We start from the raw sequence: 16,158 nt of genomic DNA on the forward strand, positions 1-16,158 counted from the left end.
GATGACGATAGAGAAGCGACTGCAAGCAGCTTTTTGTTTACATTCAACATAGCGCCACCGAAGCGCAGCAACCTGTTGTTGCCTGTTGTGCAGTAGAAAATACAGAGCAGACTCCCCAGACTAATGTTTAATCTTAAAAGATTGAGCTTGGTCTGGTGATAGCCAGACTAGGGTCCCGTCTTTCCCGGGCCACTAATTTATTGTGAACCTAAATTGATAAGCGGGCTGGATCAAAATTCGCGAGGGGCCAAATTCGGCCTGCGAGCCTTGAGTTTGACACATGATCTAGATAATATCAAAATATAAATGTAGTTTGTGCATCCTATTTCATATAAAATGTGACTATCTGAGTGGTTCAATTCAATGTCATGTCTAATGTGCAGTAAATGTCCTGTGTCTGTCTGTGCCCACTGATGGCTTTACAGAGCACAGTGTTAAGCCAACACTGCAAGTAACTGCAAGAGGATTTAGATTAATCTGACTTAGATGAAAACATCTGCCAGAGGTGGAAATTAACAAAGTACATTCATTTCTTCCCTGTTTTAAAGTGTGATTGTGAAGTAGCTGGTTAACTGGCACTTTAGTTGCAAATTCACATTTTGTGAAACTTGAAAATGTATCCTATCACTGTAAGGAAATATAACTAAAATATATTTGCCAATATTACTGAAGAATTTGTTAGGGGATTTAACGTCTGTTATTTAGATCTAGTCTAATATTTGTTTCTCCTCTCGTCCATCGTATTTCTTCAGATGCACCATGACTTTTACTGACATTCTTATTGTGAGGATCAGAGCTAGGGCAGAGTCGAGTTTCATTCTGAAAACAACAAATTGCAGTGTTAGCAGCTTTTACTGGGCTTTTCTGTTTCCTGACATCAGGTGTGATAGAGGGTCTAAACCTGAAGCGGTTAAACCAGTCAGACGAGCAGCAAAATCCCAGCCCACATTTGTACCATGTTCCATGTATACTACATTAGTAGCTATAGAACAAATGTGTGCACACTTTGGTTAATAATTGTTGCTGTCAGCACTATCAGTGAGTATTTGCATTGATTTTCAAAGGGATTTGTAGGAATTTTAGAAAATCAAGTTGAGAAACTGAGGTGAGAAGAAAGAAAGAAAGAGAAAGATCTTGCAGGGCCAAGTTGAGCTTGATGTCCCTACAAGAGCAAAGTGTACTTTTCTTTTAGTAATACAAGCAATGTGAATATTAATAAAACATGTATGCTTTAAAGAAACATGCTACAATAAAAAAAAGTCTAATTTAGACTTAAAACCATATGCAACCAAATGCACATTTGGTAATGGGATGTCCCATTGTTAATTCTTCTGTTTTGACTATAGCACCATGGCTTACACTTTTTTGTTGGCTTACATTTGACATGTTTATCACATTCACCATTGCATATGTGAAACATTGAAATAAAGAGATTGTGGTTTTAAATGTGATAAATCTACTTGTGATAAATTCTTTTTTAACACATCTATCATTGATATTCATCCTTATCATTTATCACGTTCATCCCCTGTTGTTGTTTTCTATCATTTTTTATAAACCCGATTTTAATTTGAACTATTGGTGGATTAATACATTAATAAAACGTGTTTTGCCAATTTAATGATCAATAAATGAAATAACTTGCAACTTGATTTATTGATAAATATATTTTTTTTCATTTGTAACGTAATACAGTTTTTTGTATTTAATTTAGAAGAACAAATATTAACAATTTCAATCAATCATGTGCTGACTTTTTGTCCTTTTTATTCGACAGTAAACTGAGTCACGTTCAAGTAACAGGATGGGTGACTCACCATACACTGTAAAAAAAAAAAAAAAAAAGAATAATAATAAAGGTCATCACCTTGTTCCGCACCCAAAGGGTGTCACATGTTGAAACTACACTCGGCTTGCAGCTCTGCAAACAACACACCTGCAGTTGTAAAGCACGCCCACATACCTGCGAGAACCAGGAAGTCACATTATTGAGACTAGACGAAACCAAAATAGCCATTAACATTTCGTCCCGTTGAAACCCTCGTGTTCCTCTGCACACTTCGCTTCCACCTCAACTTTTCGGATTAATCTGCTCTGGTCACATAAAAACAGGGAACAGACGGAGTTTCACCTGGTAAGTTGATCGTGTAATGTTCGTCCTGAATGTCGACATGTTTTCACCGTGTTTCGTCTCGCTCGTCACCATATTAGGGCATTGAACTGATGCATACTAAAGTAATAATGGTTTAAATTGGCAGTTAAAGTGATAAAGAAAATTGTTATCTTGCTCTTAAAGGCAGTAGTCGGTTACTTTCAGACTTGTAGCCGAACGCGAAATGACCTACAGTGTATTCGGCCCTCAGCGTTGCAGTTGTGTGTGTCCTCTGTTCAGTCTTGCATTGTATTAGCCCCAGACAGTGTAAATACACGAGATGCTGGGCTGGGCTAGCATTGTACTGTTACTTGTACTAAGCTACGTTTATTGTTTTTTTTTTGGGCAGCCAAATTTAGTTTCAAGAGGTGTAACTTAATTTAGAGCATCCAAAAATAACTATCACTCAAATACTACACTTCAATTTTGTGAGCTTTTACTTTTGCTCCACTATATTTCATGGAGTAACATTGCAGCTAACGTTAAATTACTCAGCTAGCCTACATGTATCCATTGGCAATCTTCATGAAGGTTGTGTTCAGTTTTTGTTGAAACTGTTGTGTCATGTTGGAGGCAATTTGTGGTTCTATTGAATTTTAATGTACAGTGTAATTTGTATCGCCTCGTACTAATATTTAGTCTACCCTATCTTAATATAAACTCAGTTGCCAGTTTATTAGGTACAGTCATAGTCTATAAAATACACCACCTAGCTAAAGCAAATGCAGTCTAATACAACAGTCGTGCAATATAAATGCTACCTTCGTGAAGGTTATAATGTGCAGTATTTGTTTTAGAAAGGTGGTTATTCAAATGTTATGGTAATTTTGGAGGATGTACTTTGGGGTGCTATTGCATTATACAGAGAAGTGTTGCTGTTATTTAGTCTACCGTCTGATTTTAAATGGATTGGACAAAATAATAAACACCTGTCAGTGTAATGTAGTCTATATCGATGACGTTCCACTTCCGGGATTGTTCAGGTGCTGCTGGAAATTCCGCTGGATGTCCCTCATTTTTGGCCAGATGCCCGTTACCTTCCTCTTTCTTTGGTTAACTGCTCCTCAGATCTCTTCAGGGTAAATCCAGACCGCTAGCTAGACTATCTGTCCAATCTGAGTTTTCTGTTGCAATACTAAAGCTGCTTACACACCAACCAGACGGCCGACCATCGGCAGAAAAGGCAGTCGGACTGATCAGTCTCCCCGAGTTGGTCAAAAAAGTGCCTCGGAACACATCAAAGTGACGAGACGTAATACGTCTCCATAACAGCAGGCGCCGCTAATCTGTATTGTCGCCCCAAAATGAAAACCGGCAGCTGATTGGACGAAGGCGTCACGTGGGTATGGTTTCTCCGGAAATTCAAAGACAGACCGTCATGGCGGCTTGTTCAGAATACAATCTCATATTGTACTAAAATAGTTCACCAAAACGTGTTTCTGAAAACATTTTAAGAGAGAAATAGGCCATGCAGTTGCTGAATCTGTCTTCATTTCAGCTCAACCAAGGTCAGTTTAAAAGATTTTCGTCAGATTTTGAGAGACTCTAGTCATGCTCATTCCGCTCCCCGTTTCCGGGTTAACACTCCACCAATCAGATGGGTCATTTGAGTCCGACTGCTGGCAGTACCCACCCCGCCGATTTATACATGTCAAATCGGCCAAACTGAAGGCAGACGGCCCCTCGGACGGACGACGGCACGGAACGCACCGAACAGACTCGAGTCACTGATCTCGCCAGACTGTCCAACGGCCGATTATCGGCTCTATGTGTCCTGGCCTTAAAACAACTTTTGAAGTACGCATGTTCCACCAAAACAAGTTCCTTGCCGCGGCTATTTTGCAGAGGCGCCGTCATTCATTGCGTTTACATGCACAGCAGTAACCGGGGTATGGTCTTACCCCGGTTAAGTGAATAACCGGGTTATGCCAGTTCTCGGCGGGGAGTTAAACCGGTGGACCGCAGAGTCTTTGCTGCCGATGGCCCGCTGATTCGGCTAACGCTGTTTTGTTGTATGGTGTCATAGCAAAGGCTACGACTCAGCGCGCTGACGGATTATGTCTGGTTCTAAAACCACTCCAGGAGAGTAGGGAGGGCAGTTGAAGCATGCACAGATGTGATCATAGCCCAGTTAAGGTGTATACATGCAAGGATACCTCTACTTCCTGTTAACTGGGTTATGAGAACACCGATTTTAACCGGGGTAAAGTGTTTACATGGCGTTTGAGAAATCAGGGTACTGCCTTAAAACTAGTGTGTAGTTTCTGCCGCCGCTATGAGGAATTCTAAGTAATGACAACAAAACTGTCGGCGCGTCCACATGGTACAAGCTTTACATGACCGTGCAACACAAAAGCACTACAAACTACTATTGCGAACGGCTCCCAATGGCCAGGCCAGCTCTGTGAATCGCAGCTCCACTGTCATTGGATACTGACTCAGAATCAGCCTTAAAGTCGCTGTACTCGATATATGATATGTAAAGATATAGTGGAGTAATGGCATCCTGAGCAGAGAATGAAATCCCGCTCCCTTCCTTGTACAATTTACAGCATACGCCCCCCCCCCCCGTATTTCCAGATGGGAGTCCTGGTTGTTGTGGCATTCTCCAGGGAGCGATAGACTTTCTGTCAGTATCTAAACTCAGCTGCCTTCTCATTCCTCAACTTACAATGTTTCACTTCCCGAAAAGACAAACCTGCAACAAGGAGAACAGCCTTGATTTTGTTGTAGTTTGCCTCTGCAGGTCACTTCACATTCACTGCTGATCAAGATTATACCTGTGTAGGGACCAGGCACACACTGATTCTCTTTCCTCTGCCTGTCAGTCTCCCCTCCCCTTCCCTCCCCTCCCCTCCTCTCTCTCTCTACACTCTCATCACAGATTTGAGAGTGGCATGTGTCCCTCCAGCTGGCTCACACACATGCATTGCATATGGACATTGCATAATGGCCTTAGGCCTTTAGTAATGCAGCGTTACAGTGCTACTCCAACATGTGTGGAAGTGTCAAGGGCCAGAGAAACAAACTGCTTATGCTTATGTAAAAGCATTAAGATGACCAAACAACTCCAGCAACATGTGCCCACCCACCCCCACCCCCAATGGAAAAAGAAGAAAAAACAGAAGGCATTCTCATTAAATAGTGAAAGCATGCACAAAGGAATTAGCCACAAGAGTGAATTGACAGAGCCAAAATAGGCATTTGTGTTTATGAAGTTTTAAGCTGGAGAAAAAAAACCAAACACTTGCAAATCTAATTTCCATTTCTAAGTATTTCTAGATCCTATTTAAAAATATTGGCCTGAATTTTGCTTTTGAAACTAAAATAAAGTACACTATGCGTGGGAGGAAATGGAGATCGCTCGAAGTTTCAAAAGATTAAATTGGTTCATGTTGTACTTATGAAACTGCAAAAAAAAAAAGCCAAGAAGCTTATCATGTTTTCCAAATCTTGGCTAGGAAATGACTACAAGTCACCAGCGTGCAACCTTCTTTGCAAACCATATTGATTGCACTTCCGTAGAGGTCATACATGTTTGTGTTTGTGCATTAAAGCATGCGGTGAAAGATTGAAAAGAAGATGCTGTGAGTGTGCTGTGGAATGATGTTGGTCACTGTCAATTTGGATGAGGGTGCAGTTGTTTGGTGGCGAGCAGGTAGTTTACAATGTGTGCATATCAGAGCTTGTTTGCTAAAAACAGCTGCCTCTCGAAGCTTGTGCAATTTTAAATGAAATTGTTCCAGAAAGTTTATGAAACTTTCTTGTTACAAGGGACAGAGACGACGAAACAGTATTTAAACGAAAAGCTTGACATTTTAGAGAGGCGGCGGTCGAGCGAGCTCGAGAGTGAATGAAGAGAGGGAGTGCCGTACAATGCAGTAATCTGAGCAATAAATCTCTCTTGTATCATTGTTTCGCAGTAATTATGTTGTAAAGCAAAATCAACACACACACACACACACACACACACACACACACACACACACACACACACACACACACACACACACACCTACGCGGGAAACTGCCACATTGTCCGAATGTGAGTGAATGCAGAGCTTCATCCTGTCTGTTTCTCTGTATCAACTTGTGCGTCGATATGAGACGCTGAGGGGCAAAGCGGCAGTTGGGAATGAAAACAGGCTGCACACCGTGTGTGCTGTTATTGGCCGGGGGGGTTACGCACCAACCTGGGGCCCCAGGTGGGAGCGTACCTACGTTCCCACAGCCCTATGTTCCCATATTTCTAAGATTTATTTTCCAAAATTAGGCCCTATGTTCCCACATTTACTTTTTCATAAATTTGTATCAGATTTTATCCCCCTAAACCTAACCCTAAAAACTGTTGTGGGAGGATAGGGCTTGAAATGTAGGAACACTAGCCTGGATGCCAGCCGAACTTAGCCCCGCCCACAAAATTCGAGGTCGGGAAGTTCACATTCTGACTAGAATCTGAGTAGGACCACGTCAGGCTATAGGAACACAAGACCTAGCCTAATTTTGAAAAGATCCTAGAAATGTGGGAACATAGGGCCTAATTTTAAGAAAAATCTTAGAAATGTGGGAACATAGGGCCTAATTTTAAGAAAAATCTTAGAAATGTGGGAACATAGGGCCGTGGGAACATAGGGCCTAATTTTAAGAAAAATCTTAGAAATGTGGGAACATAGGGCTGTGGGACCATTGGGCTGTGGCAACATAAGGCTGACCCCCCCCCCCCCAGGCACTTTGTTACCACGTAGAAGCGTCCTGCACACAGGAAAACGACAGGAAAAGAAATGGGAGAATAGAGGCAGTGCAGGGTCTCTGCAGATTTAGACACCACCACACACTTCTAGCAGGTCATGAGTAGGAGATTGGGCATCGAGAACCGGTTCCAACTTGGAATTGTTTCAAAACTCACGATTCCAATGACTTTTTATTGGAATCGTTTGGAAAATTTGGTTTTGAATCTGATCAATGGTTCCAAATTTAACAGGCGCAAGTTTTGGTTTCTGTGGCGGCCACCAGTACTTCCAGGCACTTGTTGTGTTGCAGCCATGGAGCACACGAAGCGGCGCTCTAAAGTGTGGCTTTATTTTACGTTGAAAAAGCATGTGACCTGTTTCAGCTCCACCCCTCAAAGAATCAAATTCAAGAATCAATAAGAACCGGAATCAAAAGCAAAAATCGGAATTGGAATCACAGCTCCGCCATCATGAACGCAACACAACGTTCTATTGAGTTTCGCCTCTTGTTACTTCTATACTCTTTGACGATGCCCAACCCTAGTCATAAGTTATGATTGAGATGGATTACTCTTGTATTCATCTATCGATCGATCGATAGATAGATACAATATTATTGCGATTTTAAAGATATTGCAATATTCTGCGATATATTGTAATTTCTTACCTTTTTTCCAAATTCAAATTTTTCCCAATTTCAAATTATGTCCCCAAAAGAAAACTTTGTCAACATCTGTTTTATCTAAAAAGATACATTTCTCTGTTTGTTCATCTCACTTCAATTTTATTGCTGCAAAATGGGATTGTCAAGCAGACAGACTGACCAACACGTATATAATTAAAGTATCAATACAGTATTGCCATGGAAAATATTGCAATACTATGCTGTAATTTTTTTTTTCACCCCTAATAAATAAATAAATATATATATTTATATATATTTTTTCACCCTAATAAATAAATATATTTATTTTATTTATTTATTTATTTATTTATTTATTAGGGTAAAAAAATATATATATATATATATATATATATTTATTAGGGGTGAAAAAAAAAAAAAAAAAATATATATATATATAGCCTTGGAACAGAGCCTTTTTCTAAAGTACGTTGTGTGGCACGCTTTATGAAGCGGCAGTTTTTTTTTTTTTTTTTTACTATCTAACATCATTGTTTATTCAGTGTGTTTTTTGCTTGTTTTTGTTGCCGCCTTTAACAAACACCATTTCTGATTTAGCTCTAGAGTGCAAAGATGCTGTTAAGTTCCGTAGAGCTGAGAGGAACTGAGTCGAGCGACGTGTCTCTCTAGTCATTCGATCCATTGTCACTAAAAACACATGACTGCTGGCCATACCAGATTTATTTAATAAGGTCTTACTGAAAACTACAGAGCATACAACCCAAATTTAAGCTGTTTTGTGTATTTTCTTTTTAAACACTGACAAAATTCTCATATTTCAAATGTTTTAACAAATAATGGCCCCGGCTCTATATACAGAACCCGCACTGTTGAGGAAAACAAAAACCGCAACGTTACAGGTCGATGGGGGAGGTTATGGATCGCTGATACCTTCACACATTGTGTACCTTTTGCGTGTTGTGTTTGTGTGCATGTTCATCGGTGTGCTGTTTTTATCCCCCCCCCCTCACATACACATACACATCCTCCTCTGTCTACATGCAGTTTGGTCTGGCTGAGTGTTCTCTCTGAGCTTACTGTAAGGTGTTGGATTATGATAAAAACCGCCTGTGAATGTGAATGCTCCACAGCTTAATGGTTCGGTCTCCTCTGTGCTTTCAGCCCAGACGAGGCTCCTAATCTGGGCTGCTCTGACAAAGACGACACGCAGCCCAGGGTGAACTCAAAAAGCCCTCTCTCCTTCTTTTCCCTCTTCCTTTTGTGCTGTTGTTCCCAGTTAAAAATAGACACTTGTTTTTTCTCCCCCTACTATGCTCCTGAAATTTTGAGCCATGCTTGCTTTGAGTGCTGAGGGATTTCTGCTGCTCAGTGAAATCTGCAGCCGCTCTCATGGCACGACCGTCCCGTGCCGTAATCCAGACATCCAAGCAGCTGGAATATAAATCCTGTCCGGAGTTTGCATTGGCTGGCAGCTCATCAAGAGGCCCCAGAGATCTATTTATTTATTTATTTATTTATTTATTTATTTCAAACCTCTCTCAGGACATGGCAGCCTGCTCTAAGCTGGTGACCCGGGATGACAAGATATAGACATTTAATCTGCGCCGTGGTGTGGCGAGCACGCCAAGGGATTGGTGAGTGCGAAACGTATGTTAAACCAGGGCTGCAAAGATTGATCGATGAGTCGATTAGTCGTCATCGCCGACTATTTTGATAATCGATTAATCGGTCTGAGTAACTTTTTAGGGGGGAAAAAAAAAGTTTCTTCACTCCTCTGTGACCGTAAACTGAATATCGTTTGAGTTGTGGACCAAAACATGACATTTGAGGACGTCACGTTGGGCTTTGATAAACATTGATTGACATTTTCGCCATTTTATAGACCAAACAACTAATCGATTTAACTAAGAAAATAATAGAATAATCAACACTGAAAATGAGCATTAGTTGCAGCCTAGTCTATATCCACGACGTTCCACTCCCGGGATTGCTCCGGTGCCGCCGGAAATTCCACCGGATGTCCCGCTTTTCGGCCACATGTCCGTTACCTGGGGCTTTCTTTGTGTTGGCATTCTAACCTCCGGTGGATTTCTGAGGACTATGGTTAACTGCTCCTCAGATCTCTGCAGGGTAAATCCAGACAGCTAGCTAGACTATCTGTCCAATCTGAGTTTTTTGTTGCACGACTAAAACAACCTTTGAACTAGGACTGCAGCTATCAATTATTTTAGTAATCGAGTATTCTACCGATTATTCCATCGAGTAATCGGATGAAGAAAAAAAAAGAAATGCTTTTGTTTTATTGAAGAGCAATAATAAAAAATAGTTTGGTTAAATTTTCGGAAAAAGCTACATTTTTATTGCCTACATTGCTTACAATATCATATCTCAGTGTGTGTGTGTGTGTATCCAAAGCCTGATATATCTTCTTCCTCTGTGCCATAGAGATCCATTGTTGTCCAAAAACTATATAAACACATCAATGATCCCCACTGTTACACAGTTGTTCCTTTTTATATAGCCTAGAAATCTAGACGCACCCTAGCGGCAGCAAATGTAATTTGCAGCCAGGGTCAGTCTAGCGACTCTCCGTTGGCTTGCGAGCTGGAAAAACCAAACTCTAGTCAGGCCAATCACAGCCTGTGTAGAGTCGGTGGGTGGGCTTAACATAATGACGCCAGAGTTGCGACGGTTACGCGTGAATTCCCTGCTACTTGAAAACAAAGAAGATGGTCGCTGCTGCTGGCGAACAGTGGACTTTCGAATCAGCTTTGGCCCCAACTCCAGAAGACTTGGAGTTAAGCTTTTCTTTGAGAAAAGAACGACACTGAAGTCCTTCTTAAAAAAAGGAAGATGTGTTCGGTAGGGCTGGGCGATATGGAGAAAATCCAATATCGCGATCATTTTGATTAAATACCTCAGTATCGATACCGCAACGATATTGTAGTGTGGACTATTGGTGCTTTCACAAAATATTTACACAATGGGATTTTTGATAAATAATCATCAGTAATGTGGATATAATGACTAAGTGGGTAAAGGTAAATCATAGAACAGTTACAACAGTCTGGTAAGTACAGAAAATGACATTACTTTACTGTAATGCAGCCTTTCAAACCAGGAAAAGACAACACACATATCACGATATCCAGAATCTAAGACGATATCTAGTCTCGTATTACGATATCAATATAGTCGGAGTTTTGCCGTTTAATCTATCAAGTATAAGTTTAATCTATCAAGTAGCGTTGCTCTGGTTGGTTGTAGCTCTATCCTATTGCGTTCAGAGGGAATTTGAAAGACAACCGTTTATCCCGCCCCTCGGATTGAGCCCTGCCAATGGTGAGTTCCAAGACCCAACATCGTTGATGTGGGTCTGGCTTGTCAGGCTACCTTTTTATGTTCATTTTGGCTCAATCCCACATGCTTTAATACTCTCCAGAGCACCAAATGTGTATTCATCTGCAGCTGAAAATAGTCCCCAACAAATGCACTATTTACTCCTGTTTGAGTAACATTCATTAAAAACTACCGTGCCCAGCTGTTTTGGAAAATTACGGAGTCTTTTTATTTAGAAACTACATATTTGTGAGACGCTTTCAAGGATTTATGTGTTCAGTCAAAATCAGAGTGCCACAGACAGGACGGAGGTCTGAATTTTGTGAGACGGACAAACAAGTTGTTGGTCTTTATTAAGTGATGGCATTACGAAAGGGTATGGAACACAAACCGAATGTGCCAAAGCAGCTGGAGAAAGTAATGAGAGCAGATTTTAAATGAAGCGTCCCATCGGGACATTGCTCTGAAAAAACGTGTTTTTGTGCTTGTAATCTGTCCCTGTGTAGACTCAAATCTTGAAGTGCAGATTGATTACAGCTTAATCCTGTTTAGTAGTAGTTGTGTCACTAATAAACCTCCATAAGGGGTTAGCCCTGGTGGAGGGGTGTGTGAGGCTGAAGTAGATGGGTCTGCCCGGGTGTGAATGGCGAGAAGACTAAGCCTGGATGGGGGATTATGGGAGACAGGGGGCGGGGAGCGTACATGATCTGTCAGGGCTTAGTACCACAAGAATCCCAGCTGCAGCAGCAGGAGTGGTGGCGGTGGCGGTGGCAGAGGCTGCGTTTTCATTAGAGTAATGTCCAAAGAAGCTCCGGAATTATGTAAGCGTGACGTGCTGTCATCCTCTTTGTCGGCCGGCCCACTGCCTGGCAGGAACGTGGCCGTTTTTGTTTTCCTTTTTATCCTCACTCGCTCAGGGAAGCCAAAAGGACATCTGTCGGGGTCGGCGGTTGGGAGCAGGACTCGTAGTAGCTCCGCCGCAGGGACCTCGCCGCTCCGGGGGCAAAAGCTGTGGCATCGTTGTCATGGAGAGGACAAGTTTGTAGGCTTTCTGCTGCAGAAGAAGAGAAGAGCAGACGTGGAGAAGACGAGCGATGGAGGAAGTGTAGCAGCAGTCAGAGCAGTGTGTTGTGTGTGTGTGTGTGAGGCTGTCGCCGTTTAAAGAATTTGAAGATGAAATTTAAGAAGTTCATCACGATCATGCAGGCAGCCATAGGGATTGTTCCCCTGAACAAACGGGAGCTTCTGCCACCCGGCAGGAAACTGTGGAGACCCCAGGGGTGAGTCAGATCCCTGTGTGGTGCCTTCAACATGCATAGAGAGCCTGTGCATAGTAGTAGTGAACTGCATGTTGTCACTCAACAACTGCTGCAGCTGATTATCTCGAACAGATCTACTTCTAAACTAGGGCTGCAACTAACTTTTTTTTTCATTGTTGATTAATCTGTTGATTATTTTCTGGAATAATCAATTAGTTGTTTGGTCTCTGCTTTGGGTTTTTACTAGAATTTGTCACTCAGTGACATTGTATTGATATATAGTTCATCGCAATGATTTTTTGCTATTATACTTTATAAACAGTTTTCACATTTCGTATATTTGGTTGTTAATTTTGTATATCAAATATCCTTTCTTACTACACTACCCTATTGGTTCATTCTACATTCTTTAAATGTATTCATCTTCATATCTACAGTATATGCTACTGTTTGTACTGTCCAATTAGATGCTAAACTGCCTTGCATTTTACTTGTAGTGCTGTTAATCACAATGCATAGTAATGTTCCATTCATTTCAAAATACTTCAAAATAATACTTTAAAAACAGTTATCATTTTAGATGCTAGAATTGTGCGTCACAGCATACTCCGACATCTTCATGTCATAATGATGCGATTACACTGACAGACGTTAAACATTATTATTGATTTATTGCCTAATGAGTCAAAGTGATGTTTGGTGAACTGCATCACCTGTAAGGCAGGTAAATTATAATCTATTATAACTCGGTGTAGTTGAACAGAGGTTTGGTCCAGGGCTATATAATACATTTTTGTTTAGAAATGCATATCTTTTGCTACTTTTACAACTTGCTTTCACACTACTTTGGCATTTCCAAGCCCCTACAACGGAGACATTTGAAAACTCTGCTGAACATGCTGGACAGGCAGAAACGGAGACCTTTTGGAAGTCTATGCAGACACCCATATCAATCCATATTATCGGTTAGGTAGGCTTACATACCTTTTCTAAATTTCATCCTTCTTGAGTACCGCTTTACTTTCAGTAACCGTTCCACCTCGTCGTCAGTCCTGGCTACTTTTCACCATTGTTCTTTCTCTAAATTTCTGTATTTTCAACCGCAGAGTAACGTTAGACAGTCGGCTTCCTGTTTACACTGGCACATGCGTGCTCAGTGTATGCAAATGGTCATGTACGTTTTTGTTTACGTTGTGTAAATATGGACGGAGATCATGTCTGATACGGAGATTGTAATTGTTTTTTCAAACCCAGTTGACAAATTAAAACGTGGTATTGTTGATGTAGTCTTAATAGGGTTGGGTAGTGTTTGAAAATGTTCAGTACTAGTGCCGATACCTGAGTTTTGGTCCTGAGGTTATCTCAGATTGAGACTTCAAATTCATAACAGAAAGCTTGCGTTACAAATTGGAGAAGTGGGCGATGTGGGTCTTTACCCGACAGTGCGGGTCGAACCAAAAACGCTATTGAGTTTTTGGAACTTGACCTATATTAGGGAATAAAAGTCCCGATAACTCTACCTCTTGCTACTTGGGTCTGTCTCCTGCGAGTCCCCCAACTGTTATGTAAGTGAAATACTAAATTGCTTGTAAATGTATGTGAAGGGGGAGATGACAGATGAGTACATACACATTGCACAGAGGAAAGTCAATATGGGCCCTTCAGGATTTTTGCCCCAGAGCCCCCTGACAAGTTAATACAGAGTGAAGTGAGTCATGTAATGGAATACTTCACATTGTTCCAGTCGATACCAAGCTGGACCTATATGCCTGTGCTTAATGTGTTAGGGGCTGCAGGCTTAGTCATGCAGAGGCATTCTGCTTTCTTTACTCTCAGCACAGTATCGCTCTGACTGTATCCAGTCAGGCCATTAGAAGGCATCAGAAACCTCAGGTCTGACTCGCTGCCACAAAGTTGGGGAAAAAAAAGTTGTTTCAGCTCTGTTGAAAACACCACATGTTCAGACATGTTAGCAATCAGATCGGAGATGCTGCCCTGGAAGTAAGACTGCAGATTACAGTATTATAGTCAGTAGTATCAGTGTGAGCCGGGTCTCCTCTGGCTTTACTCAGAGGCATACACAAGTGGCTTAGTTCTGGGAATGGAATTTTATTCTCTATTCATAGCACTACTTTTCCTACTGGTCTTTTTGGTCTTCCCTTCAGGATGACTTTAATAATTATTATTATATATTAGATTGTAATAATTAATTTTTCATCTAGCACCATCAGCTGCAGGCTAAAGTTTATCCAATACTTTGTTTAATGACCAAATACCTGCAACGGGGGGTGGTGATGGCGCAGTGGATATGACACATGCCTTTGGTGTGGGAGATCTGGGTTCGATTCCCACTGCGATACATCATCAAATGTGTCCCTGAGCAAGACACTTAACCCCTGCTCCAGAGGTGTGTGGCCTCTGATAAATAGCAATTGTAAGTTGCGTTGGATAAAAAGCATCAGCTAAATGACATACTAACAAGCATGCTAACAACTTAGATGGTGGACATGGTAAACATTAACTGTTGTAATGTAAGCATTGTCCTTGTAAGCATGTTAACATTGTTGACATTAGTCTTTAGCTCAAAGCACCAGAGTGGTAAAATCGCTGGTATTGGACATGTTGGACAAAGGCTGTATGTTGTATGCCAGTGTAAATGTCTTTGCCCAAACATGCACTTAAAGGGGCACTCCAGTGATTTAGTATTGCATAAAGTTGGGGGACTCACAAGAGACAGATTTTAAAAAGTATGGTCAAAGTCAATGGAGCACAGCCTGAGACATCTTGACTTTTTCTCTAAATAAGAGCACTGCATCCTACATTTCCCATAATGCAGCTTGATAGTCTTTCATAGACCCTCTCTGCTGCATAAATGCACACATCTCTATAACAATTTGTCACACAACTTTCAAGCTGAGATAACCCGATGACATCACTTTGAAATCATCAGGGTTATTTTCTCAGACTTGAAAAGACTGACTGTTTTTACAGGCCGAGTAGTACTAAACATGATGAGTAAACTAAATATTATGTGTAAAATCAGTGAAGTGCCCCCTTTTTAATAATTTTAGAAATTTTTAATAATTGCAGAGGTCGTCTGTGATCTTAATCCTGTGCAAATGTATGACATGTATGGCTGCGTTGGTAATTATAAATAAAAGCCTTGACATCAAATATGGGGGATAATATCAGTAAATTTGAGTAGAATACAGACTTTGCTTATCCAGTGCAAATGAGCCGCACGAAACACAGACGTGGTTGTTAATTTCTAATTCACGTGAGGTCCCCTGGTAATACCTTGTAAATGCGGCTCAATCTGCAAATTAAAAAGAAAATGTAAGGTCACAGCCTGCTTTATAAAAAATGATGCTTGTATTGGTAATAATACTCAGGGCACAAAAAATACACTGCTCTCTCTTGACAAAGATCTACAGAGTGAATGTTTGGTCTCGTTGAAATATTTGTTTTAATGCGTAACACACTTGTAGTAAAGAGTCATCCTTTTTAAAATGTTGTTTCTCTCTCTGTGTGCGTAGGGACCAGCCTGGCTCTGACCAGACCAGCACTGACCTGCTCAAGTCCAACCGCAAGTTCCGCTGGTCCAGAGAAGCCCAGTACTTGTATCTCCGCCGCCTCTCCTCACGCAGCTATTCGGCTATTATGATGGTACGTTGTTTACACAATGTTTAGTGTTGATGCTGTGTTTTTAGTGTGACGTAAAGTCTGGTCTGGTCTGGTCCTGTTGACCCCTTGCTGTGTGTTTCAGTGTTTGAACCCAACATGTTTACTAGGGTTGGGCATCGAGAACCGATTCCTAATCGGAATCGTTTCAAAAATTACGATTCCATCGGAATCGTTTCTTTATTGGAATCGTTTGGAATCGTTTGGATGATTTGGTTTCAAATCTGATCATAGGTTCCAAATTTAATATGCGCACGTTTTGGTTTCCGTAGAAGCCAGGCGCTTGTTGTGTTGTACAGTAAGCGGAGCTCTAGTGTGGCTTTATTTTGCATTGTAAAAGCTGTAAAACTGCAA

General features: G+C 41.1%; 1 protein-coding gene across 5 annotated transcripts in view; it reads left to right on the top strand.

Annotated features, from left to right (window-relative positions):
• Positions 1-1,968: 1,968 nt before the first annotated feature.
• The window catches only part of tjp2a (tight junction protein 2a (zona occludens 2)), a 44,842-nt gene continuing 30,652 nt past the window's right edge, over positions 1,969-16,158 (top strand). For 2 of the 5 annotated variants that reach the window (XM_039778947.1, XM_039778949.1), the window contains exons 1-2: positions 11,640-12,144; positions 15,660-15,789. In XM_039778947.1, the coding sequence (XP_039634881.1) occupies positions 12,038-12,144; positions 15,660-15,789 (237 nt within the window). In that variant the 5' untranslated portion in view covers positions 11,640-12,037. Of the gene's footprint in view, positions 2,135-9,103; positions 9,160-11,639; positions 12,145-15,659; positions 15,790-16,158 lie in introns of those variants that run through there. The other 3 variants (XM_039778953.1, XM_039778955.1, XM_039778948.1) reach the window with 3 other exon arrangements.

Source organism: Perca fluviatilis, chromosome 17 (assembly GCF_010015445.1).
Source record: "Perca fluviatilis chromosome 17, GENO_Pfluv_1.0, whole genome shotgun sequence".
In the NCBI taxonomy this organism is placed as follows: domain Eukaryota; kingdom Metazoa; phylum Chordata; class Actinopteri; order Perciformes; family Percidae; genus Perca; species Perca fluviatilis.